This window comes from Pezoporus occidentalis, unplaced genomic scaffold (genome assembly GCF_034315485.1).
Source record: "Pezoporus occidentalis ecotype Australia unplaced genomic scaffold, CSIRO_AGI_Poc_V1 ctg141, whole genome shotgun sequence".
NCBI classification, from domain to species: domain Eukaryota; kingdom Metazoa; phylum Chordata; class Aves; order Psittaciformes; family Psittacidae; genus Pezoporus; species Pezoporus occidentalis.
The window spans coordinates 332,710-354,591 of record NW_026913220.1 but is presented as its reverse complement, the minus strand read 5'-3'; the positions used below and the strand labels follow the sequence as shown (position 1 = coordinate 354,591).

Below are 21,882 nucleotides of genomic sequence, written 5' to 3'. Positions count from 1 at the left end.
AATTGAGCCAAATACAGAGTAGAGAATATTGTGCCTTGCAGTTATATTTAATACAAATGTGTGTATTAGGATGATTAGTTGTACAATTAAGTCTGATGACCACAATAATCTGTATCACAATCAACAGAATAACGCACATACCAGTTGGAGTCAAAAGGAAAGAAATCCTGTACATGAAGGTTTCCAGTGTATTTAAGAAACCTTTCCTTGAAGATCCTTGCAGAAGCCCCTGCTATACACACAAAATCAATGCAACAAAACCGCCACTAAAATTATGGTTTAATCCACTTGGCAACAAAAACATCAAAACACTCAAAAAAACTACATTACTCAATGAAACTAGTAAGTTATTCTTCAGAGAATTTTCACCACAAGTTTGTCCAAAAGCTGCAAGTGTTCTTCTAATGCACATGTAATTTATGAAAAGAAAAAGTATAGGCCACAAACTGAAAGAAAACATTTATTGAATAAAAGTCAATACTTTCCTTTTAATATCTCCAAGCCAACACTGAACTGCCTTTATTCAAGAATGAACACAATGTACAAAAAAAGTATGTCTGTTATAAAAATATGCCATTTCTTTTTTCTCCTGGTTATTGAGTTGAAGACATTTTGACAAGTGCAAGATATGTTTGGCAAGTAAATTTAAGTCACTATTACAAAAGTTCAAATAATTTTGTAATCATAGTTTATTTAAGACTCATTGATAAAGTGGCATTGGAAATGTTGACCTCTAAAAAAAAAAAAAAAGTATCACTGCACTGCCATGTTTATGCACCCAGACAATTGAACATCTTGATCTTATATTGTCACAGATAGTACCTTTAATCAGTGAAGACTATCCAACCTAATTCGAACTACTGAACCAGATAACTGACACCTACCACTGGAATACAATTTAGGAAAGGCAAACTACCACCATGGCCCTACATTTTGTGTGGTGTTTGTGAACTGAGAGAGGAGACTAGGTAGGTTCATGTATGTTTAAATCAATCTGACAGCTGTTGCAATGTGAAATCAGGGGAAGTATGGAAAAAGAATAAAGAATCATTGACAGCAATCTATGTTTATGAACACAGGAGTGCTCACATATAAAAACAGATCGAACTAGGCTCAGTTATGCCTTGTTTGGATGTTTTTTTTTTCCCCACATAAAAATTGAACTCAACCAGGACTCAAATCATTGAATTCTCTCAAACCACCACCAAGGAGGAAAAAAAGGGACCATTTATAGAGCTATCTGAAAACAGTGCAATATTAAAATACAATTTCACAACGTTTGAAAGAAACATGCTTTGGAACCTGAGCAAAAGGCGTTTTACTGACTTAGTAAAAAGTCACCCTGTAGGTTGTTTTCATTGGCATCTGTTCTGCCAGATTAGTATGTTGCTCTTAGCAACTTCCATGGCCCCTAAATATTTAGTACACAGAAACTGCCAACTACTCCAGAGGTCTACTAAACTTTTCAGCTAATATTGCAGGCAGTCTGACATGCTGCTACTGGAAATGACCATACAGCCTAAAAATAAGAAAAACTGCAAAAAGAAGCAGCCAAACGTCTGCTTTTCTTTTTTAAACAGACTAAAGCGCTTCCACAACACTTAGATACGGTACTACACTGGTTTACAGTTTCAAGGTCAGCTCTTTCAAAATAAATATACTTGAACATTTACAACAAATGCCTCATGAACGCAAGCTCTGTCTTTATTACTGCAAGACCAGCTGGATAATAACTAAAAAAAAAACCATAATTCTGAAGCAGCTAAGTTACAAATCCTTTGTCAGAAACAGGCATGACTTGGTGCCACAGCAAAATCTTCCACCAGTCTGCAGTACGCAATTTTTATTTTGTTTTCCTGCTTAGCACCAAGAGGGCCACCATACAAAGCAACCTCACAAAGCATGCGGTCATCTACTCTGCTGATTTTGTATGAAATAATAATTCATGCTTGCAGGTCCTAGACTTTTCAAAAATGGGTATGAACAATAGGTGATTGAAGACATTAATGGAAACTCACTCATTTCTACATGACTTTAGTGGAGAAAAGATTTAATGATTAAAAAGCAACAGAATGTTGTGAAGAGTTGTGAGGGATTAGGGAAGCTCAGGTTGGTGCTTTAATTCGCCTTAAAAGCAAACAAAAAAACTAAAACCAATCCTAAACAGCTCTATGTTCACGTTCTGGTAGAAGCAAACATGTACATGCCACTGAAAGGCATGGTCGGACCAATCTGATAAATGGCATCATCATCAGAGCAGAACAGCAACTTTTCACTGGAGTAATCACAAAGGGTGAACAACAAGTCATCACTTCTCTCATCATGAGCACAGAAAGCAGTCACCAAGGCAAAAAAGAGGACACAGGAAAGAAGATACAGGAACCCACATGAACCTGGAAGACAAACACCACACATTAAACTGAGTTTTGAACATTCTGAGTGACCATTTTCCCTACTTTTAACATCACTATTCATTGATTCAACACCTTACATGCTACGCTTAAATGGATGGAACTCTTGCAAATAATGGTATACTAAATATACCACAAAATTACACAACTAACTTTGCTTGCAAAGATTTGCCTACATCATCATCTTTGGTATAAAACAAGCTTACAGACAGACTGATGCAGTCTGGACAAACTCAATCATTGTTGAAAAAGAATAACATGCTTATATGACACAGTACTTTTTACTCAGAAATGCATTTTAAAATTGGGCATCATAAACATGCAGCTATTTATGGTAGCTAATTATGAAGTAGTATGATTGTTCTTCTTACTACTCTACCAGTGCCTAAAAAGCACAGTGCAATACTTACTGGAAAGGTTTCCCCAGGGTTATCCTGCCTTTGTATCTACAAGCTGCATCTGAACATTTGCAGACATGCCACCTCCATAGCCTCCCTTGGACTGCATTTGGTTCTGAATTGAGCTCACCTGGAGACAGAAGGTAAAGGTGGGGGAGAGAAAAGAGGAAAAGCAATGAATTATGGCATCTTCCTGCTTCCAATTCTATTTCTTGTTTAGGTTTGGTTTTCAAGTGCTCCTTTAGCATTAAACCTGCATTACTTTTGCATGAGGACATGTGCAGCGTAGGCTTCCTGGAATTTTCACTTCTGCAGGCAACTCAGCAGGAGAGAGGGAAGAACTGATGCTTAAGCAGAAGTTTTTCATCTCTCCTAAAGAAAACTGATTCAGGCTTTCACTGACCTTCTTGATTACTCAAAAAAATTTAATTATGTCTCTCACTAGTATCCAATTCCACTCCATCTGACAAGCTATAATTTACCTCGTTACATGGAAAGTGTTCTTGGCAAGTATGATAAATCAGAGAAGTTGACACTGTTATGTTAGAAGTGTAACAGACCACTTACAAAATATCTGCACCGTATGGCTAACTTCAGATAATTTAAAAAAAAAAAAAAAAAAAAAAAAGACTTTCTAAACCAAAAAGGAGCTTTTGGTTTGTGAAAGGTTTTTTTATTTATCTATTGACATAACAGCATACGCTGTTTTCCTTTACTGCTTTATTCTTCTAGATGGCAGGGAATTTATTGTTTAAATCATACTCAGTCTACCAACTTCCCTGGAAATAGCTTATTTGAAGGTATTTTTAGCCTGATGCAAAGAAATATATAAAGAACACTTCCCCTCTCACCCCAAGACACACACATCCCTCTATGGCTTTCACTGACTTTCTCAACGAAAAGGAAGGGAATCCATAGCTTTTTACTGCTTGTGTTCCATGAGTCAAAATAATAATGTCCAAGTGCCTGCAGGAAGACAACTCCAGCATTAAAGGTTTTGCCTTTTTCCTTCTGTACCCCAGAGCATACATAACAAGTACACAATGAGCACAAAATAACATATTGAAGGCTACAGCTTCTGAAATTGAACTTGCAGCAAAGCCTATGCCTGCAGGGCATCACTTGCAATTATTACGTGTATGCTCCTTACAGAGACCTCAAAACAACACTAGAAAACTGCATTAAAACAGCACTGGAGAAATATTTTCAAGTAGCTTGCACATTATTTTCCCCATCTACAAAGACAAAAGAAATATATTCTTCTCTACAGCAAAGCAAAACACATGGACACACACAAAATGAACCAGCACCTCTTTCTTATACACAGTTTCTCAAGGTCATTGTGAAAGAGGAAAAGAAAAAAAAAGTGCAAAAGATCAGTTTTTTGTGTATTTAAACTCAATGCAAAATCATCTTCTACCTTGCTGTTTTGCTCAAATACGTGATACAGCTACAGCAGCAAAGCAAAGTTAGAGTCGCATTTTTCTTCAGGGAAAAGTGTTCAGAGCCAATAGAGACTACAAACTCAGTAACAAAGAGTGGGTAAGTGCATCCACATTTATGGGGTGGTGTTTAAGAACGTTGACATTTTATCAAGCTGGTCACATGCGCCAAGCATCTTCTGTTGCTCACTGGAACAAAAGGAGTTTGAATTTACTCTGGTGGTGTGGCTTTTTCTTTTTTCCTCTCACTCAGAAAATAATTAACATACATGTAAATATATTCACAAGAATGACTTGAGGATGGCATTAATTTCACCTGGATGACCCTTGCTCTAGTGAAGAAGAGCTAGAAAAACATCTCCAGGCCATGTCACCTTCCAGCCTGATAACGTGTATGGCTGAAGTGTAAATTTTTGAGTACTTCTATAGGTTAGAATCATTTTTCTGGTACTTGAGTCACACACATAGATGCTTATGTTACTGGGTAAGGAAGTATCCGTCTGAAACACAGAGGCTCTTACATCTAAAGCAAAGAGAACACAGCAAATTAAACTTGACTGCATTAGCAGTTCAGTGGCTGTTTTGTATATGAAAGCTTTTATAGGAGATACACAATGTTAAAAACACTGAGCAAAAGCAGGTATAACAGCTGTAGGCTATCAGGTGTTACTCCTTCTGAAGCATTCTCCTCCTGAGGCAGTCTGAGCTACAAAAACATGCACCATGAAATGCAGTAATTTTTTTCTTTCCCAAAGACACCACTGCCTTCCTTTGATGATATGTAACAGCATGGTTTTTCTCTCTTATGTCTAATTTAGATAGGGTAAGAATTTAAAGATTTTGGGAAGTGAAGGGGATTGCGCCAATTAGAGATCATACAATCTGTTGTGCTGCTTACGTCTCATTAATTTTCTTCTTTTCTTTCCCTTTTAGAATCAGGAAATTGCACAGACGGTGCAATTTCTTTGAGAAAGAAAACAGGCGAAAACTAAGAAAAGGACAAAATACATGAACTCGAAGACTAAAAAGAGTAATAGAAAGCAGAAAAAGAAAATGAGAGATTTCAGTATGGAATATGAACATAAAAGAAGGTGGTGATGGTAATGAGAAAGAAACAGTGCACAGAGGACTCCTACTGTTTAAATGTACCTTTGACAAAGGAGTGAGACACTCTACAGAGAAAGCAAAGAAAAAAGCAAAATATTTCAGTAGTCAGAAAGTTACTATACTCAGAATCATAAGGGCATGTAATATACAACAATGCTGATGAAAAAAAGGCACAGACCAGATAGCAAATAAGAACCAAATTCATATGGCAAAAGCTAATGAAATTGCAAAAGGTCCTCCTAAAGTATTCAGAAGAGAGAAGGCACAAGTAGATTCATGAAGGAGTATAATGTCCATACTATAAAGGAAATTAAGCAGCAGGAAAACATATGGAAGTTAACATCGTAATCTTGGAATTCACACCATGAAGAATTAACAAGGAGACTGGATGGAATATTACCACAGTAAGTCACCACAGAAGAGGCAGAAAAATAGCAGTGTGAAAAAGTAGAGATTTGTGCTTCTGAGGAGAGGGAAAAACAGGATTATTTTTTGCATAAAGATCCATTCTATATGGGATCAAAAAAATTACTCTCGTCACCGACACAGCATATTATCCAAATGAAAAAAGTGAGAGAAGGAGATAGTCAGTTATGGGCTCTCAAAATGAAAAAGTTATGCAGAGAGACAATAATGATTACCTACTACCTAGAGATTAATTGGATATTACAAAAGGCAAAGATGAGGGCAAGCAGAGGGAAACGTCTGAGGTGAATGAGCAAAGCTTCAGGCAATCACCACAATCCTCACAGGGGGCAGCTCAACTGTGAGAATGAGGAAGGTTCTTACAAGAGGGACAACAAACATAAAAAGCAAAAAGCCATGCTGACAAGACAAAACAAACAAAAAACCCCCAACAAACCAAACCTGCTACTTTATTTTAATTTATAATGGCTTTAAATATTAATGTAATATATTGCATTAAATGAATAATTAGCTTTAACTGAATTTTATCAAGTTGAAGCTGTGTTTGTCTGTTTAACTTGCTTAGAGATGTTTTTATACAAATCACTTCCAACCCATTACACTGCTTCTGGGAAAATGAAGCAAACTGCTTGCTATGTCAGATTTTCTAGCTTTGCCCTTCCCCAATATGGACTGAGTTACAAAAGATTTTGTTTGATCTCAATAAGCTGTCAACTAGTTGAAACTACAAATGATCCCACTTGCCTACATTAAAATGGTCTCTTTCCTTTACAACTCTGCTTTCTACTTTGATACCTCTGAGAACTCTTTTTTCTCCTTTGCAAAAAGTATTTTCCATCATTTTAATCTCAAAACATTTTTTTCCTTTGAAGAGTATTATTAAGGTCAAGAAGTTAATTTTCATCATTATCTACATACAACCCTTTTTCTAGGGTGCATATTATTGGCTTTAGCTGATTTTCAGGATCTGCCTTACCTTCTGGTTTTCACTTTCAGGGTGATAGAAATATTTACTGCTCCTGTCATCTACAGGAAGCCACAAAACCTTGCCTCTGACATTGTTGCTTGCTCTGGAAATAATTCACTCTGCAAACAGGGCTACATAGTACAGAAAAACCTCAAAAAGAACACTCAAGAAAATTTGTGTGCACCATAAACTGAGGTAAATTAGTTTTACATAAACTATATTTAAAATAGTTTAAAGCATTTAAGGTAAGAAATCTAGTCAACTAGATTTCTAGACACTTAGAAGTTCTTTAAAGTACTCTAGGATATTTTCTAGATATACCTCTATTTTAAGTGCATACATGCCATCAGAACAAAGTATTCTACACATAGCCTATACAATTTATACAGAATCTACTAGGTATTGTCCATAAATAGAGGAATTTTAAAAATGCTATTCCATAACCTTGAATGCAAGAGTTTAGGATTTAGGAGTAAGATGCTAGTAGGTTGCTCCTTCATAGAGATTCTTTCTCATAGTTGAAAAATTTAAAAAAATTGCAGCAGCCACAATATACACAGACAGTATTCCTGTATTCTGTTTAAGGTGAAATGTTCTTCATCTGCTCATGCTTACCGAATTCATTCCACTGAACAGATCCCCAGATCCTACATGAGCTGTGTGAACAAAGTTTGTCGGCTCTCCAATCATGCTTCGGTCAATTCGCCGCCGTCTTTTCTGAAAGGAAGGTAAAGAAACCATCTAAATAAGAGTCACTGAAAAGACAAAACAATGTGTGTCAAAAACATAAAAGTTAACTGTGCATAGAATATTGCATACATTACAAGACTTCTTTTCATAGTCAAATAGCATAGTCCAAATTCCCAGGTTAAATAAGACACTGGCAATACTGTCCTTTGCATCTGTTACTTGAATGTAGAGTTGAATGGGGCTTTGAGCAACCTGGTATAGTGGAAGGTGTCCCTGCCTGTGGGAAGGGGGTTGGAACCAAATGATCTTTAAGGTTCCCTCCAACCGAAACCATTCTATGATTCTGTGATCTATACTAGACCATGAGACCAGCACTGATACAACTCTTCGTATTCAGGAATGGTACAAGTGGACCTACCATTTAAGTCAACAAAACTTCTGTAAATTACCTTAATACAGTCCATGCTTTATTAGCAGTATTTGCAGTGTTTTATGCAGTAACTTCTGCCTATATTTGCATTTAAATGTTGATGTGACAGATAAAATTTGAGGTTTAGTCATCCAAAACAGGAATTAAGGATCAAAGAGCACTAATACAGTCTACAAAAACACTTAACTTACAGAATTTCTGATTTGCATGCCATGGGAACTTAGGTCACCATTTATAATACCCTTCATGGTGATGTTCAGAACAATGCCTTAAGTCTGATCAGGATTAGTCACAGACGTATCTTTACTAAACACTGTATACGCAGGTAATTTCCAGTCTGCACGGTTACAGAGTGTGAGCTGAAAGGGTGCAGTGTGATAGTGAGGCAGGATGCCACATTAGGGACTCTTGATTGCCACATGGTGAGACAGAAAACAAGAATTGCTTAACTTCTTCCCCCCCCACAGTCCTTTGCCTTCTCAGAATCACAGATTCATTTTTTATTAATGTAATAACACACAAATAAAAGATCACAGGCAGTAAGGACTTCCTCTAATTAAATCTCCTTTGGTTGCCTGCCTCCAGCTAAGCATTTCATCTAAAGGAATAAAACAAGAAAACTCATTTCTTAGGCCAGAGCCAGGGAGCTTACACAGAGCAAACCATGCAGTGTGCAGTCAGTGTATGCCCATATCTTTATTTGAAAAAAAAACCCAAAACCAACCAATGACCCCACCCCAAAACAAGCAAATAAAAAAAACCCCACCCAACCCACAACCACCATACAAAAGTATGAGTATCTCCATTTAAGGTGTGTTATACAAAATAAAGATGTAACAGCTAAGAAACCACTTGAGAGCTTAACTAAAAGCTTCCCATCATCTTAAAGTCCAGTCTCATTTTTAAAGGTATATCCGTTTCTAATCTGCAGTGAGATCGTAAGACCACACAGACTAGAGACATGAAGGTACATGCCTCATGAGTGGGCTAGCTGCTATTGAAACACCACTACAGATTAAATCTTAATGAATCATAGCCCACAACTATGAGAATACGTCATGGGCTTTAGCCAGCAAGTACAAAACACATTTAATCCTTTACCATACCCTTCCCCTATTACTAAAGTCAGATTTTGGTACATTTCAGTACCTTATTGCATCATATTAATAGCTGGGGTGAGGAGAAACACGTAAAACACTCGCACAGAAACAGCAAAACCAGAATGATCTATGCCAAAACTACCAGTGAACTCCCTACTCCCAACAAGTCTAACAATATCAACCAAGTAAAACAATTATAGCTATAAAAACATCTTCATGTATTTGAGGACTTTCACAGAGAAAATGTTTACGGAAATCAACTGAGATGTCACAATTACAGAAAACATTAGTAGAGCTCACAGAGCTACACACAGCCAAACAATTACCAAACAATTACAGTCTATTACCACGCTCACAAATGCATTAATATTTCAGTCTAGAAGTCAAGCTTGCTTATACATACAGTATACAATATCTTAAGTTATGAATGACATCAGGTATTAAAGCATATGTGACCCACACCAGGCTTACGCTTCCACTGAATGAGAACTGCTGATGTGACACATTCAGGACAAGGAGCATCTCCACCAGATCTGATGATTATTTTAAATGCACTTTGCTGTATTTACACACTATAGTATTGTAATATGCTGTGGCGCTGACAGAGAAAGAAGCTCTAGAAAGCTGTATGAAACCCACCACTCCAATTAAACTTGTTTCAGGCCTGCAGCAGTTGCTCTTCTCTCCCTTAAAAAAAAAAAAGCAAACCAAAAAACCGCCAACAGCCACAGTTAGATTCATTTATATGTCTAAACAATAAAGCCGTGATTTCTTGGTTTTAGTAGTTTTGAAATGCAAGGTTTTGATGCATAGAAAATGCAGATAACCCCAAAGCTTTTGGATTTTTTTTATTTACTTGTTTTGAAAACAACCAAATCCTTTCTTTGTGCAACTCAAGTTCCTTTCCTCCTTTACTTGCTGCTAAGATCACTCTAATGCCAGTAACAGAACTAGAATGCTGGATCTTGTGACTGTAAATGACTCTCTGCTAATCATCTGCTAGTCAACTAGTAACCAGTAGTTAAAGTGAACTGTCATCAAATACTGTTTCTTATCTTAAGCGAGTTTGTATCAGAGGCCATCAGCCAGTTACACCCACTGTTGTGATCTCCGGAAGCAATGGAGCAATGGAATATGGAATTCCTGCAAGAGAGCTCAGCTTGCATTTACACTAGTGATTTAGCTTGGATCATGAGCATGCTTTTGAAGCAACTTGGCCATTCCACATTTACCATGCTTCAATTTTAGTTTCAGAGGAATCTTGGAGTGTACAAATTAGACTTCTTCGGGATGAAGCACTAGCATTGCTAACTGACATTGAGCTGCTCCTACTAGGATGTGCCATTTCTGTAGGCACAGCATCAGCCAGAGCCAAAATAACCAATTAGCATGGGTGAAGGGACACAAGGAGCACTGTAAAAAGTCACTTCTGCGCAAGGAATGCAACACAGGAAGCAGGAGAGCATGCCTGGAAAGGTTACAAAGCTTTTACAGAGGACACCATGAACATTAGCTCTACCATCATTTTACTGTGCAGTTGTATTTTGTGAGGCCCTGTACCTCTAAGAATACATGCAACAACACTGTTCTATGAATAGTAAGAATTAACACACAGATTGACTCTTCAGTAAATTTACTATATTTAATTGAAAGAAGCTGAGAAGCAGCACATTTATCTCTTACTTCAGAAGAAATTAATTGTAAAATTGTACAGTTATGCTCATTTCCCTTCCACGGTTGTTCCTAATGCAAGTCACATGCCTGAACTGGCACAGCCCATTTAAAATGAATTCCCATTAGCTGTCACCCATGCCCCGAACTCCGCTTGCTACCATACCATAAATAATTAGCCTCCTAATATATACATACACCACTAACCACTGTAGTAATAAGATCTGATTACAAAGGTGATAGATAAACCAACCACATGTTTATAATGCTAGTGCATTAGGACTTCAACATACATGCACCTGAGTATTCGGAGCCTCTAAAGGTTGGCTTTGAACATGTTTTCCAACAGGACACTTACATGTCCCAGCTCTAGCACCCAGCTGCACTGAGACACTATGGCCTATATCTGTTTTATTTGTGACTGTTTCTTAGCGGGGGAAAGTAGAAGGAAGTTCACATTATGATTAACTAACTGGGCTGTTACCTTTCTTGTTGGCTTGTGTCAAGTTACTGAAGCATTTCTTATCAGTGGGCAAATAAACAAATCTGAATTGTAGCACTGTAGTATTAAAGTCTCAACTGTAGTATTTGACTCCCCCAGCCTTGTCCTAAGGCAGTTCCTTCTTTACTAAGGGGGGATGAGTGGCAAAGAGCACAACAGAGGAGACAGATAAGACCTGTAAAGGGATCCTAGAAGTGGATTATGAAATATCATAATTTAATGACTTTACTCAGTTTTTCCCTTGAAAAAAAAACTGCAGAATTTGAATTGTGAAGTACACACCAGGTAATCTTCACACGACACGAATAAATAATCTTCAAACAGAAGTAGAAGACTTGTGGGTTTGTGCGTTAGATGTTTTGAGAGGAATGGAAGTAGTCCAAGCACCCATCTCAGAAGCTTTGCTTTGAGCATACACTAGAAGCAATGAAAACTGGATCACATCTCAGTTACCATAGTAATGAAGTAAGGAACTGATGTCTCTTCTATTCTTGATCTCCAAGTGATACCTTGCACCCACAAAGGGTAGATCTCTTTCCAAGTATAAGATGAGAATTCAGAAAGCCACCAACAGCTGCATCAACACAGGAAAAATTTTAACTGTGCAAGTTTCTTGAAACTGGTGGTGAACAGTTTAAAAACATCTATTTGAGGAAAAAAATTAATTATACCGCATAGATAATCTGCCCTTCAGCAAAGCCACAAGCATTTTTCTGAAAAGCTGTTTTCACAGGTCAAAAAACTACCTACTGCAAGACATTTAAAACTGTAGTTTGTTTGTCTAAACGAAGAATTTCCACTGTTGGGTCCAGAGGCATGTAAAATTTCCTTTTTATTCCCCTCTATTTTTGTCTTGCAGGGAAGAAGTGATCTTTTTTGACTATCTCCAAATTTTGTTCAGAGGCTAGGTCTATATTTCTCTAGCTCAAGCCGCTTCATAGTGACGGCAATGGTTCTGAATTAGGCAAGTTCTTTGCCTGTATACATACATATGAAACAGTTTGGAAATTTTTTTCCTTATGCATCTTTCTCTGCCCTTCAGGACAGGCCACTCAAAAATTAAGAAAAAGAAAATACATGCAGAGTAACATCAAGGTCTCAAATGTGTATCTGAGTGATCGTAACAGGCTGATTTTTCTGGAAGCTGCTAAAAGAAGTCGCAAGTGAAGTCAGAGCATCATACAAAGGTGCCCCAAAGTCAAGTACCAACCTACCTATGCTGGGAATCAAAAGCAGTCTCTTCTGTTTAGCTGGCGGAAAACCATGTTCTGCTAAGTCTAAGCCAGAGTTTATGAGAAAACTGCTAGATGTAAGTGGCACACAGCACTTCAAAGGATGCTGCAACATAAAAGCCTGTGTGGATTTGATCTGCAAAGAGCTCTATCTCAGCCGTGGTCAGCCCTCAGATGGAAGTGGTATGTGGGTGCGAACGAGGAACACAATCTCAAGGCATAAAGCAAAACATGGTGGAAACTGAAGAAATTCAGAGGGGATGATAAGTCACCACCATATGTGGAACATGCAGTTTCCAAAAATGTTGCTTTATTAAAATTCCCATTTATGGCACTTTTCTCATTGCACCTATAATTCACCTCCCCTTTACACACACGAAAAACGGACAACTCTTTTTCCACACACGCAGGTGCATGCTATTCTGAGAATCTCAGACAAATAAACCTGAAGAAACCAGGCAACAGAATACCCAATGCCCTCAGTGCAATCCTACTACAGGGAACAAACAGAGCACACCTACACTTGCAACAGATTAGTGGCAGGGGAATACTGGAACTTTGCAACCCACATTAAGAATAAAAAATTTTTGTATTTAAAGTCACAAGTAGTAAATTTTTGTTTTGAACATTCTTTCCAAAACTTAACACAGCTACAGTTGCTTCTCATTTGAGAACATTTTATTATTCTTCATTAATATCATTATGCTACCACAAGGCAAGGATAACACTTTCCCATTTACCAAAATGTTACAAATGTCAGTTTTCAAGACTGTGCTTCCATATATATATATATACATATAGATTTATCTTATTTTAAATGCAACAACAGTATTTTGCATGTGACATATTTATGTATTACATAAATACTAATATATCATATATTGCATTTCAAGGTATTTCTCTGCCACTTCAGTTACCTGTGCTCCAAAAAGTGTAGGGCACAGTAAACTAAATCAGAAAGGAAACAGCATACTGATCTATCTATTCTGATCTTGTGCAACATATTTCCAAATAGATCAATATGAAATGACCCATACATAAAGCAGCAAGTGATGCACCTTCCTTTTCCTGACACCGTTCTTTGTATCTTTCATTCTAACTACCTGTGGAGAACAGAACTTTGGTTCCATTTTGTCATAATTTCTCCTTATTCTGCAAGACACTTTACTATTTTTCATTACATGTTATTTTGGTTTCACTTGTTATTTCAATATAAAATCTGTAAGTTTGCCACAAAGACTGACATGCAGAAAAAAAAATTAAGAAATGACGTTCATTAAGTCATAATCCCTCTTCTTTATAGCCTTCCTTTCTGAATAAAATGATGAGAAATTTCTGTTGTACTTAAATTCAAAAAACAGCCTTGATACATAATGAGGGAAAACCAAAACAAAATACCATGCTTAGCACCTTGCCTGATGCACAGCAAAAACATCAACTTCCAGAGACTCATTTTCCAATTTATTCTTTAAGAAGACTGAGGATTGTGTAAATCAAGTCATAATATTCGACGTTACAGTGGGCTACTGCAGCAGCATTTGAGGCTTCAGTGGGCTCCCTTCATGTGCCAGGACTGCCTTCAAGTCAGCAATACTTACTGGTAGCTTGCAGGCCCAGTAACCTAGTTAAGCAAAAAAGTAGTTTTTCCCTTTTCTTAAATGATTACTGTAATAAAACAGGCTTATCTCTCTGTCAAGAAGATAAGAAAAGAACATTTAGTTCACCTCTGAAGCCCTGGTCAAGACTTAATAAATTTACTCCCTCTACTGGGAAACTCCCCCCTGTGAACAGAGAAGTGAACCATTCATTTGGACATAATAAACAGTTGCTCTGCAAAATTAATTTCTGTGTAGAGAATGACCAGTTACATTTATTACTTCCAAAAATGTTGCTCTTTTCAAAGCAGAAAAATGACTGAATTCAGAAAGTTACACATCTTTTAAACTTGTCCCCACAACATGAGGGTAAGTTTTTCAGACTGATCAAGTTGCTGCTATCTCAGTCACTGAAATGGCATCATATACAGTAAGAAGCAACTCACTCTACAATAGCTGTTTGCAAGCTTGACTTTTAAGTAATAGCAGGCTAATTTGAACACAATGAAGTATAATTACTTTTAACCACATCGTCTAATCCTTTTGCTGCACTAAGAGATCTAAAGTTAATATAAACAACCCTAATACCCAGCTCTCCTACAGTAGAAGAAATCCCAGTAGAGCCACGACAACTGCTGCCTTTAAGGTAGACAGGACAAATGCCTTGTGAATTTCTTTCCAAGTCAGTGATAGGTAGATATGTGATTTGCCTTTTTTTTTTTTGACTTTTTTTTTTTTTTTAATAGGAATTATCAGATTTATATGGCAGCTTACAGCTACTTGTTTAACCTTCCTTCACAAATAACCCTCAAACAGCAACCCCTTCTTTGAGACCTTACTATTCATTTATTGCTAATTTCAGACTAACACAATGCAAAAACCAAGCTCTTAATCTGCTAATTTACTCTCTGGGATCTTCAGCAGCAACCAAGATAGGTGTTTCATAACTTTTCCCCGAGAACAAAGTAATCTATTAAACTTTTCAATGATAGAGCTCTCTGTTGAAACAGAGCTGTTTGCTTGCTTTGTATTCAAGAACTCATCTACAATTTCAAAAGCTGTACAGGCCAAAGATAAAACTAAGATAGAAATCTAAGGAAAGGATTTAATCAAAGACAAGACAGTCAAATATTTCAAGACAGGGGATCCAGATGGTTACAGGAAAAACTAAAAGAGAGAGAAAACATCCTTCGTTTTCCCTTCTTTGATCTCTATTGCTTTTTGTATCTGCTCTGAAAAGAGCACCAGAAGCAAAGGAGTTCCTATGCTGTGCCACTCAACTGATCCTCTGTATGCTAACACAGAGGAAGAGCTAGGCACTTGCTTAAAATAGAAGTATCACATCACCTGTAGAGGTGGCTTTCTGTCCTCCCACGTATGTGCTGCAATGCTCTCAAAATAGTCTGATACACACATGATATCTGTCTTTCAAAATATGTTGTTGTCTGAGTCACACGTCTGGGTTCTCAATATTGACCCATCAAAACTACCTAAAAAGGTCTTACAGAGTGTCTTCCATCAAACCCTATATAAAGCAGCTGCAGGGACAAGGGTATCCACTGTATTTGGTTTTGTGTAAGACGCATTTCTCCAAACAATCACCCCTAATTAGGAACCTAGAGATTCATGTTAAAGCCAACAATATGCACATACATTTATAAAGCTGAAATGCTAATATACTCCCATCTCTAACAACTGGATGATTATGCAGCAAATTATTACTGTGAAACCAGTGGCTGGAGTTCTGGTGTCCTCAATATAAAAAGGACATGGAACTGTTGGAACAAGTCCAGAGGAGGGCCACGAGGATGATCAGGGGACTGGAGCACCTCCCGTATGAAGACAGGCTGAGACAGTTGGGGCTGTTCAGCCTGGAGAAGAGAAGGCTGTGTGGAGACCTCATAGCAGCCTTCCAGTATCTGAAGGGGGCCTATAGGGATGCTGGGGAGGGACTCTTCATTAGGGACTGTAGTGACAGGACAAGGGGTAATGGGTTAAAACAGGGGAAGTTTAGATTGGATATAAGGAGGAAGTTCTTTACTGTTAGGGTGGTGAGGCACTGGAATGGGTTGCCCAGGGAGATTGTGAATGCTCCATCCCTGGCAGTGCTCAAGACCAGGTTGGACGAGGCCTTGGGTGATATGATTTAGTGTGAGGTAACCCTGCCCACGGCAGGGGGGTTGGAACTAGATGACCTTAAGGTCCTTTCCGACCCTAGCTATTCTATGATTCTATGTATGAGATCAGCATATAGCCAGTATTATATTTTTGAAGAAAAGGCTGCATGTCTCTGAAACATTTCCATGAATACTGAGGTACTTTTTCTTCCCCCCCCCCCCCCCCTCCCATTTTAAGGCCATGAGGTTACACTGCCAATTCCAGTATTTATACATCTGCAAGAACTATGCAAAAATTGATTAAATTAAGGAGATACCATCCACAGTAATGTTAAAATTCCAGTCAGGCACCAACAGATGTTTAACATTTAATTTAATTTTTGAACCATAAATGAACACTGACTGAAGAAGCAAGGATGAAGAACTAGACCTTTACGTTTCAAATGTCTTATGTCAAATGGTCTACCATACAGAAGAAACACTGAGAAACACAACTAAGATAATATGCAAGATAGATTAAAATGCTAGCCACTCCCTTCAAATCACCATAGTTCAGTGGCAGATTTATTCTAAGGCAGTAACATGTGGTGGTAAGCACAGTGTTCTGACGAGCTGTATGATCCTCATCAACTGAAAACACCAAAGCTGCTACCATTACTAACACGCTTTTCTCAATCTCTTAAATGGTCAGTTTCTAGCAGATTGCTTTAAGAGTCTCGATTGTTTATGGATCTTAAAAATTATGGAACCAAAGCAGGAGGAAAATCAGTACAGGTTTTCACGCCAGCTCTTAAGCAACACAGATGAGTAGCAGGCCGTCAGCACAGTCTGCTTTCATCAAGTTTTCAAAAAATCCAGGATGATACCTGACTTCTCCAGTTAAAGGAGAAAGAGTTAGAAAATCGAGACAAAGGACTGAAAAAAGGTAAGTTTAATAAAAATGTTAGCTATTATAATAAATTGATTATCAAATGTACACTAGATTTGGCCTTTAAAACACAATCACTTGGCATTTACTGACTCAACCAGCAGAAAAACCCAGCAAATCTGTCACTTCCTGAACTTCCAAGCAAAGGAACTAGCAGTTCCATTCACAATTATAAAAAAGACAAAAGAAAAGCAAAATAAAAGAATCTAAAATGGCAGAGAAACTGACTTTATCAAATCTTCCAGCAAGATTTTAAATTTAACTTCACATGAAATTAACTTGTTTTGTAAATTAATACCTCAAACTGGATTGCATACTGTTATCTCAAACAGCTCTTTTGCTTTTAGCAAACTAAACACCTTCTTGAAGCTTTTGAAGTGGCCACTTTTTGATGTGTTTACACAATATTCCATTCTATTATGATGGTGTTAGTCATCACATGATAAAACTGGCAATCATAGCCTATGTTTTCTAAATAAACAGGAAAATTTGCCAGATGAGGTCAAATGACTAGGAAAGACAATAGATCTTTTAAAGGAATGCGTTTAGCTCACATGTTAAAGGGAACTTGTTCCATTCCAGATGCTTAAAACAAATTTAAGTCACACAGTCAATCAGAATCCATTCTTTATTATAGGCAGTAAGTACTGTGCTTTTCAAAACACACATTAAAACAATTTTAAGAGGATATTTATAACTTGTAGCTTGGCTGTCACATTATACCATGAATTAACTTCTTTTTCAAGTAAACTTATTTTCACTACTTCTGGTGATTAATGCCTCTAACAACACAAAGAAACCCAACCAAGCAGCAGTTATCTAACATAATAATACTGGTTTTCTCCTATAGCAACTTCTTTAATGTCTTTACATGGACTATGCAATCTGATCATAGAGTAAAAGATAAATTATCATTGATAAGAACAGCAGGACACAATGAACAAGGCTGTGATACTGGCTTGTGGTATCTCAGCAAAAATCAGAACTTAGCATTTAACATACACACTTTTCTTACAGTTGCCAAGCTGTGTAACTTCTAACACGTTAGCTGCTGTTTGGAACAAATGCTTATTACCAACCCACACAGCTGGAAACAAACTTCATCACTGCACCTTTTGGAGTGAATACAGAGCTGTGACACAGGTTAAGGGAAAAAACTCTGGTGCACATTGTATGGAATCACAGAATGGTTCGTGTTGGAAGGAGCTGTAAAGATCATCTGGTTCCAATCCCCCTGCCATGAGTAGGGACACTTCACACTAGACCAGGCTGCTCCAAGCTCCATCCAACCTAGCCTTGAACACTGCCAGGGATGGGGCAGCTACAGCTTTTCTGGGCAACCCGTGCCAGGGCCCCACCACCCTCACAGGAAAGAATTTTCTCCTAATGTCTAATATGAATTTCCCCTCTGTCAGCTTAAAGCCATTTCCCTTTCTCTTGTCACATCATGCCCTTCAGAAAAGTCCCTCTTTAGCTTTCTTGTAGACCCCTTTCAGGTACTGGACGACTGCTCTAAGGTTTCCCCTGAGCCTTCTCTTCTCCAGGCTGAACAAGCTCAACTCTCTCAGCCTCTCTTCACAGGAGAGGTGCTCCAGCCCTGTGATCATCCTTATGGCCTCTGGACATACTTGAGCAGGTCCTTCTCATGAAAGGGGCTGCAAGATTGAATGCAGTACTGCAGGTGGGGTTTCACAAGAGTGGAGAGAGAGGACCGAAAGAGTGGGCTTGTTCACCCTTTAGAAGAGACATCTGCTTGAGGTCTTTACAGTCTTTCACTGCCTGACAGGATAGTACAGAAGAGAGGGAGACTTGGAGGTGGCACAGTGATAATATGAAAAACTACAAGCAGAAGTTGCAAGACAGAAAATACCAATTAAAAGAAAAAAAAATTAATTGTGATGTAGGTGGTCAGACACTGGACCAAGAACCTAATGAATCTGGATTCCATCCTTGGAGATCCCCAGAACACAAGTAGACATGTCCCTGTGAAAGCTGGTCTGGTTGATTCTGCTCTGAGTAGGGGGATTGCACTAGATAACATCCACAAGTCTTTTGTCAGCTAGGTGATTTTTCAAGTCTCTGACTTCAGCTGTTGATAAAGGAGAATGTAGAGCGGGGCTGGAACTGACTTCACTATTTCACAGATGTTGTATATTCTCCCCAGTGATCAAAATCACTGGAGAGATCACATGTTGAAAGATACAGATCAAATGGGTGATATAACATCACATCACAAACTCTCTGGAAATTTCTAATAGGCTCTTAAATATAAGTTGATAACACACAGCAAACTGCATCATGTTTCACTTGCTGACCTTTTCCAGAAAGAACACAGGAAATACTCGTAAGGTCATCTGACATGACAAGAGCTGTAGTCTTCTCAAGAACACATGTAAGGATTACAACATGTAGTCCCTCCTGCTCAGCCAAATGAACGTCATTCCCCTTCTCAGCTACAACACAAACAAAGCTTCGGGCATCCTTACGTACACTGAAATTACTTTATTAAGGAATGATATTTTGTGCTCACAGATCCTGCAGTAAGACTTTCTAGAGCTAGCTGGCTAAAATAATGTAGGCATCTGCTCACAGTTAAACCTATATGGAAGCATACATGTTGTATTAGTTACATTACATACAAGACTTCTGTACCCCCATGTACATTCTGGATATATGCACGTACCAAACTATCACAGAAAAATACAAGAACAAAAAATAAATTATTAACTCCAAACAAGTAATTGCTACTGCCAGATACAGGATCCTCAGTTCAGTCACACTTATCATACAAAAATAATCTCTTAATGAAGGCCATCACTTTCTCTGGACTGGCTAGTTAAAACATCCACTGCTCTTAATAGCTATAAATGCACTATCATATGTGCTTGCAAGCAGCAGTCTGGTACTGCACACTGTGATTCACCTTTGACTATGACAACGTATCAGAGCATTTTTTTTCCTGATACTTTCAGAAAATCTTCACATGCAACTCATAGTAATACCCTTAACTGGGAGAGGAAGCAGATGGAACTTCAGGAGTTACAGCGCTGGTATTTGTTCCTAATAGGATTAACAAGTGTAAGCTCTAGTACTTATGCGACAGGCGAAAACAAAGCCACAACATTTAATAACCTCAAGAGTCAGCACAGACACAGTGAACTCATCAGCTTTTAAATACCTGTGTATCATCTTAGAAGCTTAACATTAGTTTGCCCAAATAGCAGTAGCGTATTGTTTTATATGCATTTGCATATGAAATATGTCAGTATTCACCTGCTTTTCTAGTACTACTAACTTCACAGTGAAGTTTTATCAAAACTAACTTGATCTAAATCACAGAATGGCTGGAAAGGACCGTAAGAACATCTAATTCCAACTCCCCTGCCATGGGCAGGGACAGCTCACATTAGACCATGTCACCCAAGGCTCTGTCCAACCTGGGCTTGAACCAGGTTGGTTCAACCCAACCAACTGCCAGGGATGAAGCATTTACGACTTCCTTGGGCAACCTGTTCCGGTGCCTCACCACCCTCACAGTAAAGAACTTCTTCCTTACATCTAACCTCAACTTCCACTGTTTAAGTTTAAACTCCTTGTCCTAGCACTACAGTCTCTGATGAAGAGTCTTCTTCCAGCATCCAGACAAAGATACTTACTTTTTTTGGTACAAATCCTTTTTTAAAGGAAGTATTCTTCCTATTATATTTAATGTGTGGCAGATCCAAGAGACACACTCCTGACTGCTGACACTTCTGGCAATCTTCTCTTTGGCATTTACTTGCTAAGTTGTCACCTTTCTGAACTCATTAACTCTGGGTTTTCCTAGCTTGCTCCTATTAGGACTTACGCAAAGCTAATAAATTTGACTGTTGGAAAAACTGATCATCTGGTTAATTTAGGTAAGTCACTGGAACAAAGGCATACCACAGTATGTATGATTTAGTCTCTCTTTGCTTGCTCTTGAAATTTAAAGCAAGGAGTGCCAACCTACAAAAGGGAAGCGGGAACACCCTCCCATATTCTCCCCATACTATGAAAAAATCATGCATTTGAAAGGTGATCCCACTAGTGGGCATGGAAATTATGGCATTATACATAAAATTAAAAAAAAAAACAACAAACAAAACCACACACACACACAAAAAAAACCAACAATAAAACAATCATCCAAGACAATTTAGCAACAGATGGGGAAGTAGATATTTTAGGGATGCTGAGATGCCAAGCCCACGCATAGCATAGCTAGAAGCTTCTCTGGAAGAGTACTTACTCTATCAGCAACTCTTAGGAAATGTTCAAATCAACAGCTGTGCTTTGACTTAAATTAGCTTTCTGCTCAGCTTTTGGCATATTCAGAATAGTATCTGACAGAGCAGCCACACAGAAGCCTGTGCCCAGAGTGCAGTTATTCAGGAGCTACTTAACAAACCCTAACAGAAGCATGAGGGCAAAGGAAGAGCAACATGATGTGGCATTGCAAATCCATAGACTTGAAAGACAAAGAAAAAAGGGAAAACGTCTAGTCCAGTACTGTATTCCTACCTATTTCAGTTCAACAAGGAAGTCCTTTCGAGGAGTGTTCTGCTTTCCCTAGCGAAACAAAGGAATCCTTGCTGCCTTGCCCAACATGCTATCAAAAGGAAAACACTAGTACCAAGCATGTACAGGCAATTTTGCACAGTCTAGCCGAGGCATGCCACAATTCCTCAGGTTTTGAGTGTAAACAGTTATTAACTATTTAAATTTCATCAAATCAGAAAGTGCCCCAAACTCCCAATTTATTTGCCAATTCTACTCTTGTAAACGCAGCCCCATTGAAAAGAAGTATTCAGGAGCAGTGGCAATAGCTCCTTGCTTCTGCCACTA

At 38.1% G+C, this 21,882-nt stretch overlaps 1 protein-coding gene across 6 annotated transcripts in view; it reads right to left on the bottom strand.

Moving 5' to 3' along the window:
• Positions 1 to 447: 447 nt before the first annotated feature.
• Positions 448 to 21,882, bottom strand: part of CDC42SE2 (CDC42 small effector 2) — an 83,437-nt gene continuing 62,002 nt past the window's right edge. For all 6 annotated transcript variants that reach the window (XM_062609864.1, XM_062609867.1, XM_062609866.1 and 3 more), the window contains 3 exons: positions 7,367 to 7,468; positions 2,822 to 2,939; positions 448 to 2,393 (listed from right to left, as the gene is read on the bottom strand). In XM_062609864.1, the coding sequence (XP_062465848.1) occupies positions 2,841 to 2,939; positions 7,367 to 7,468 (201 nt within the window). In that variant the 3' untranslated portion in view covers positions 448 to 2,393; positions 2,822 to 2,840. The remainder of the gene's footprint in view (positions 2,394 to 2,821; positions 2,940 to 7,366; positions 7,469 to 21,882) is intronic.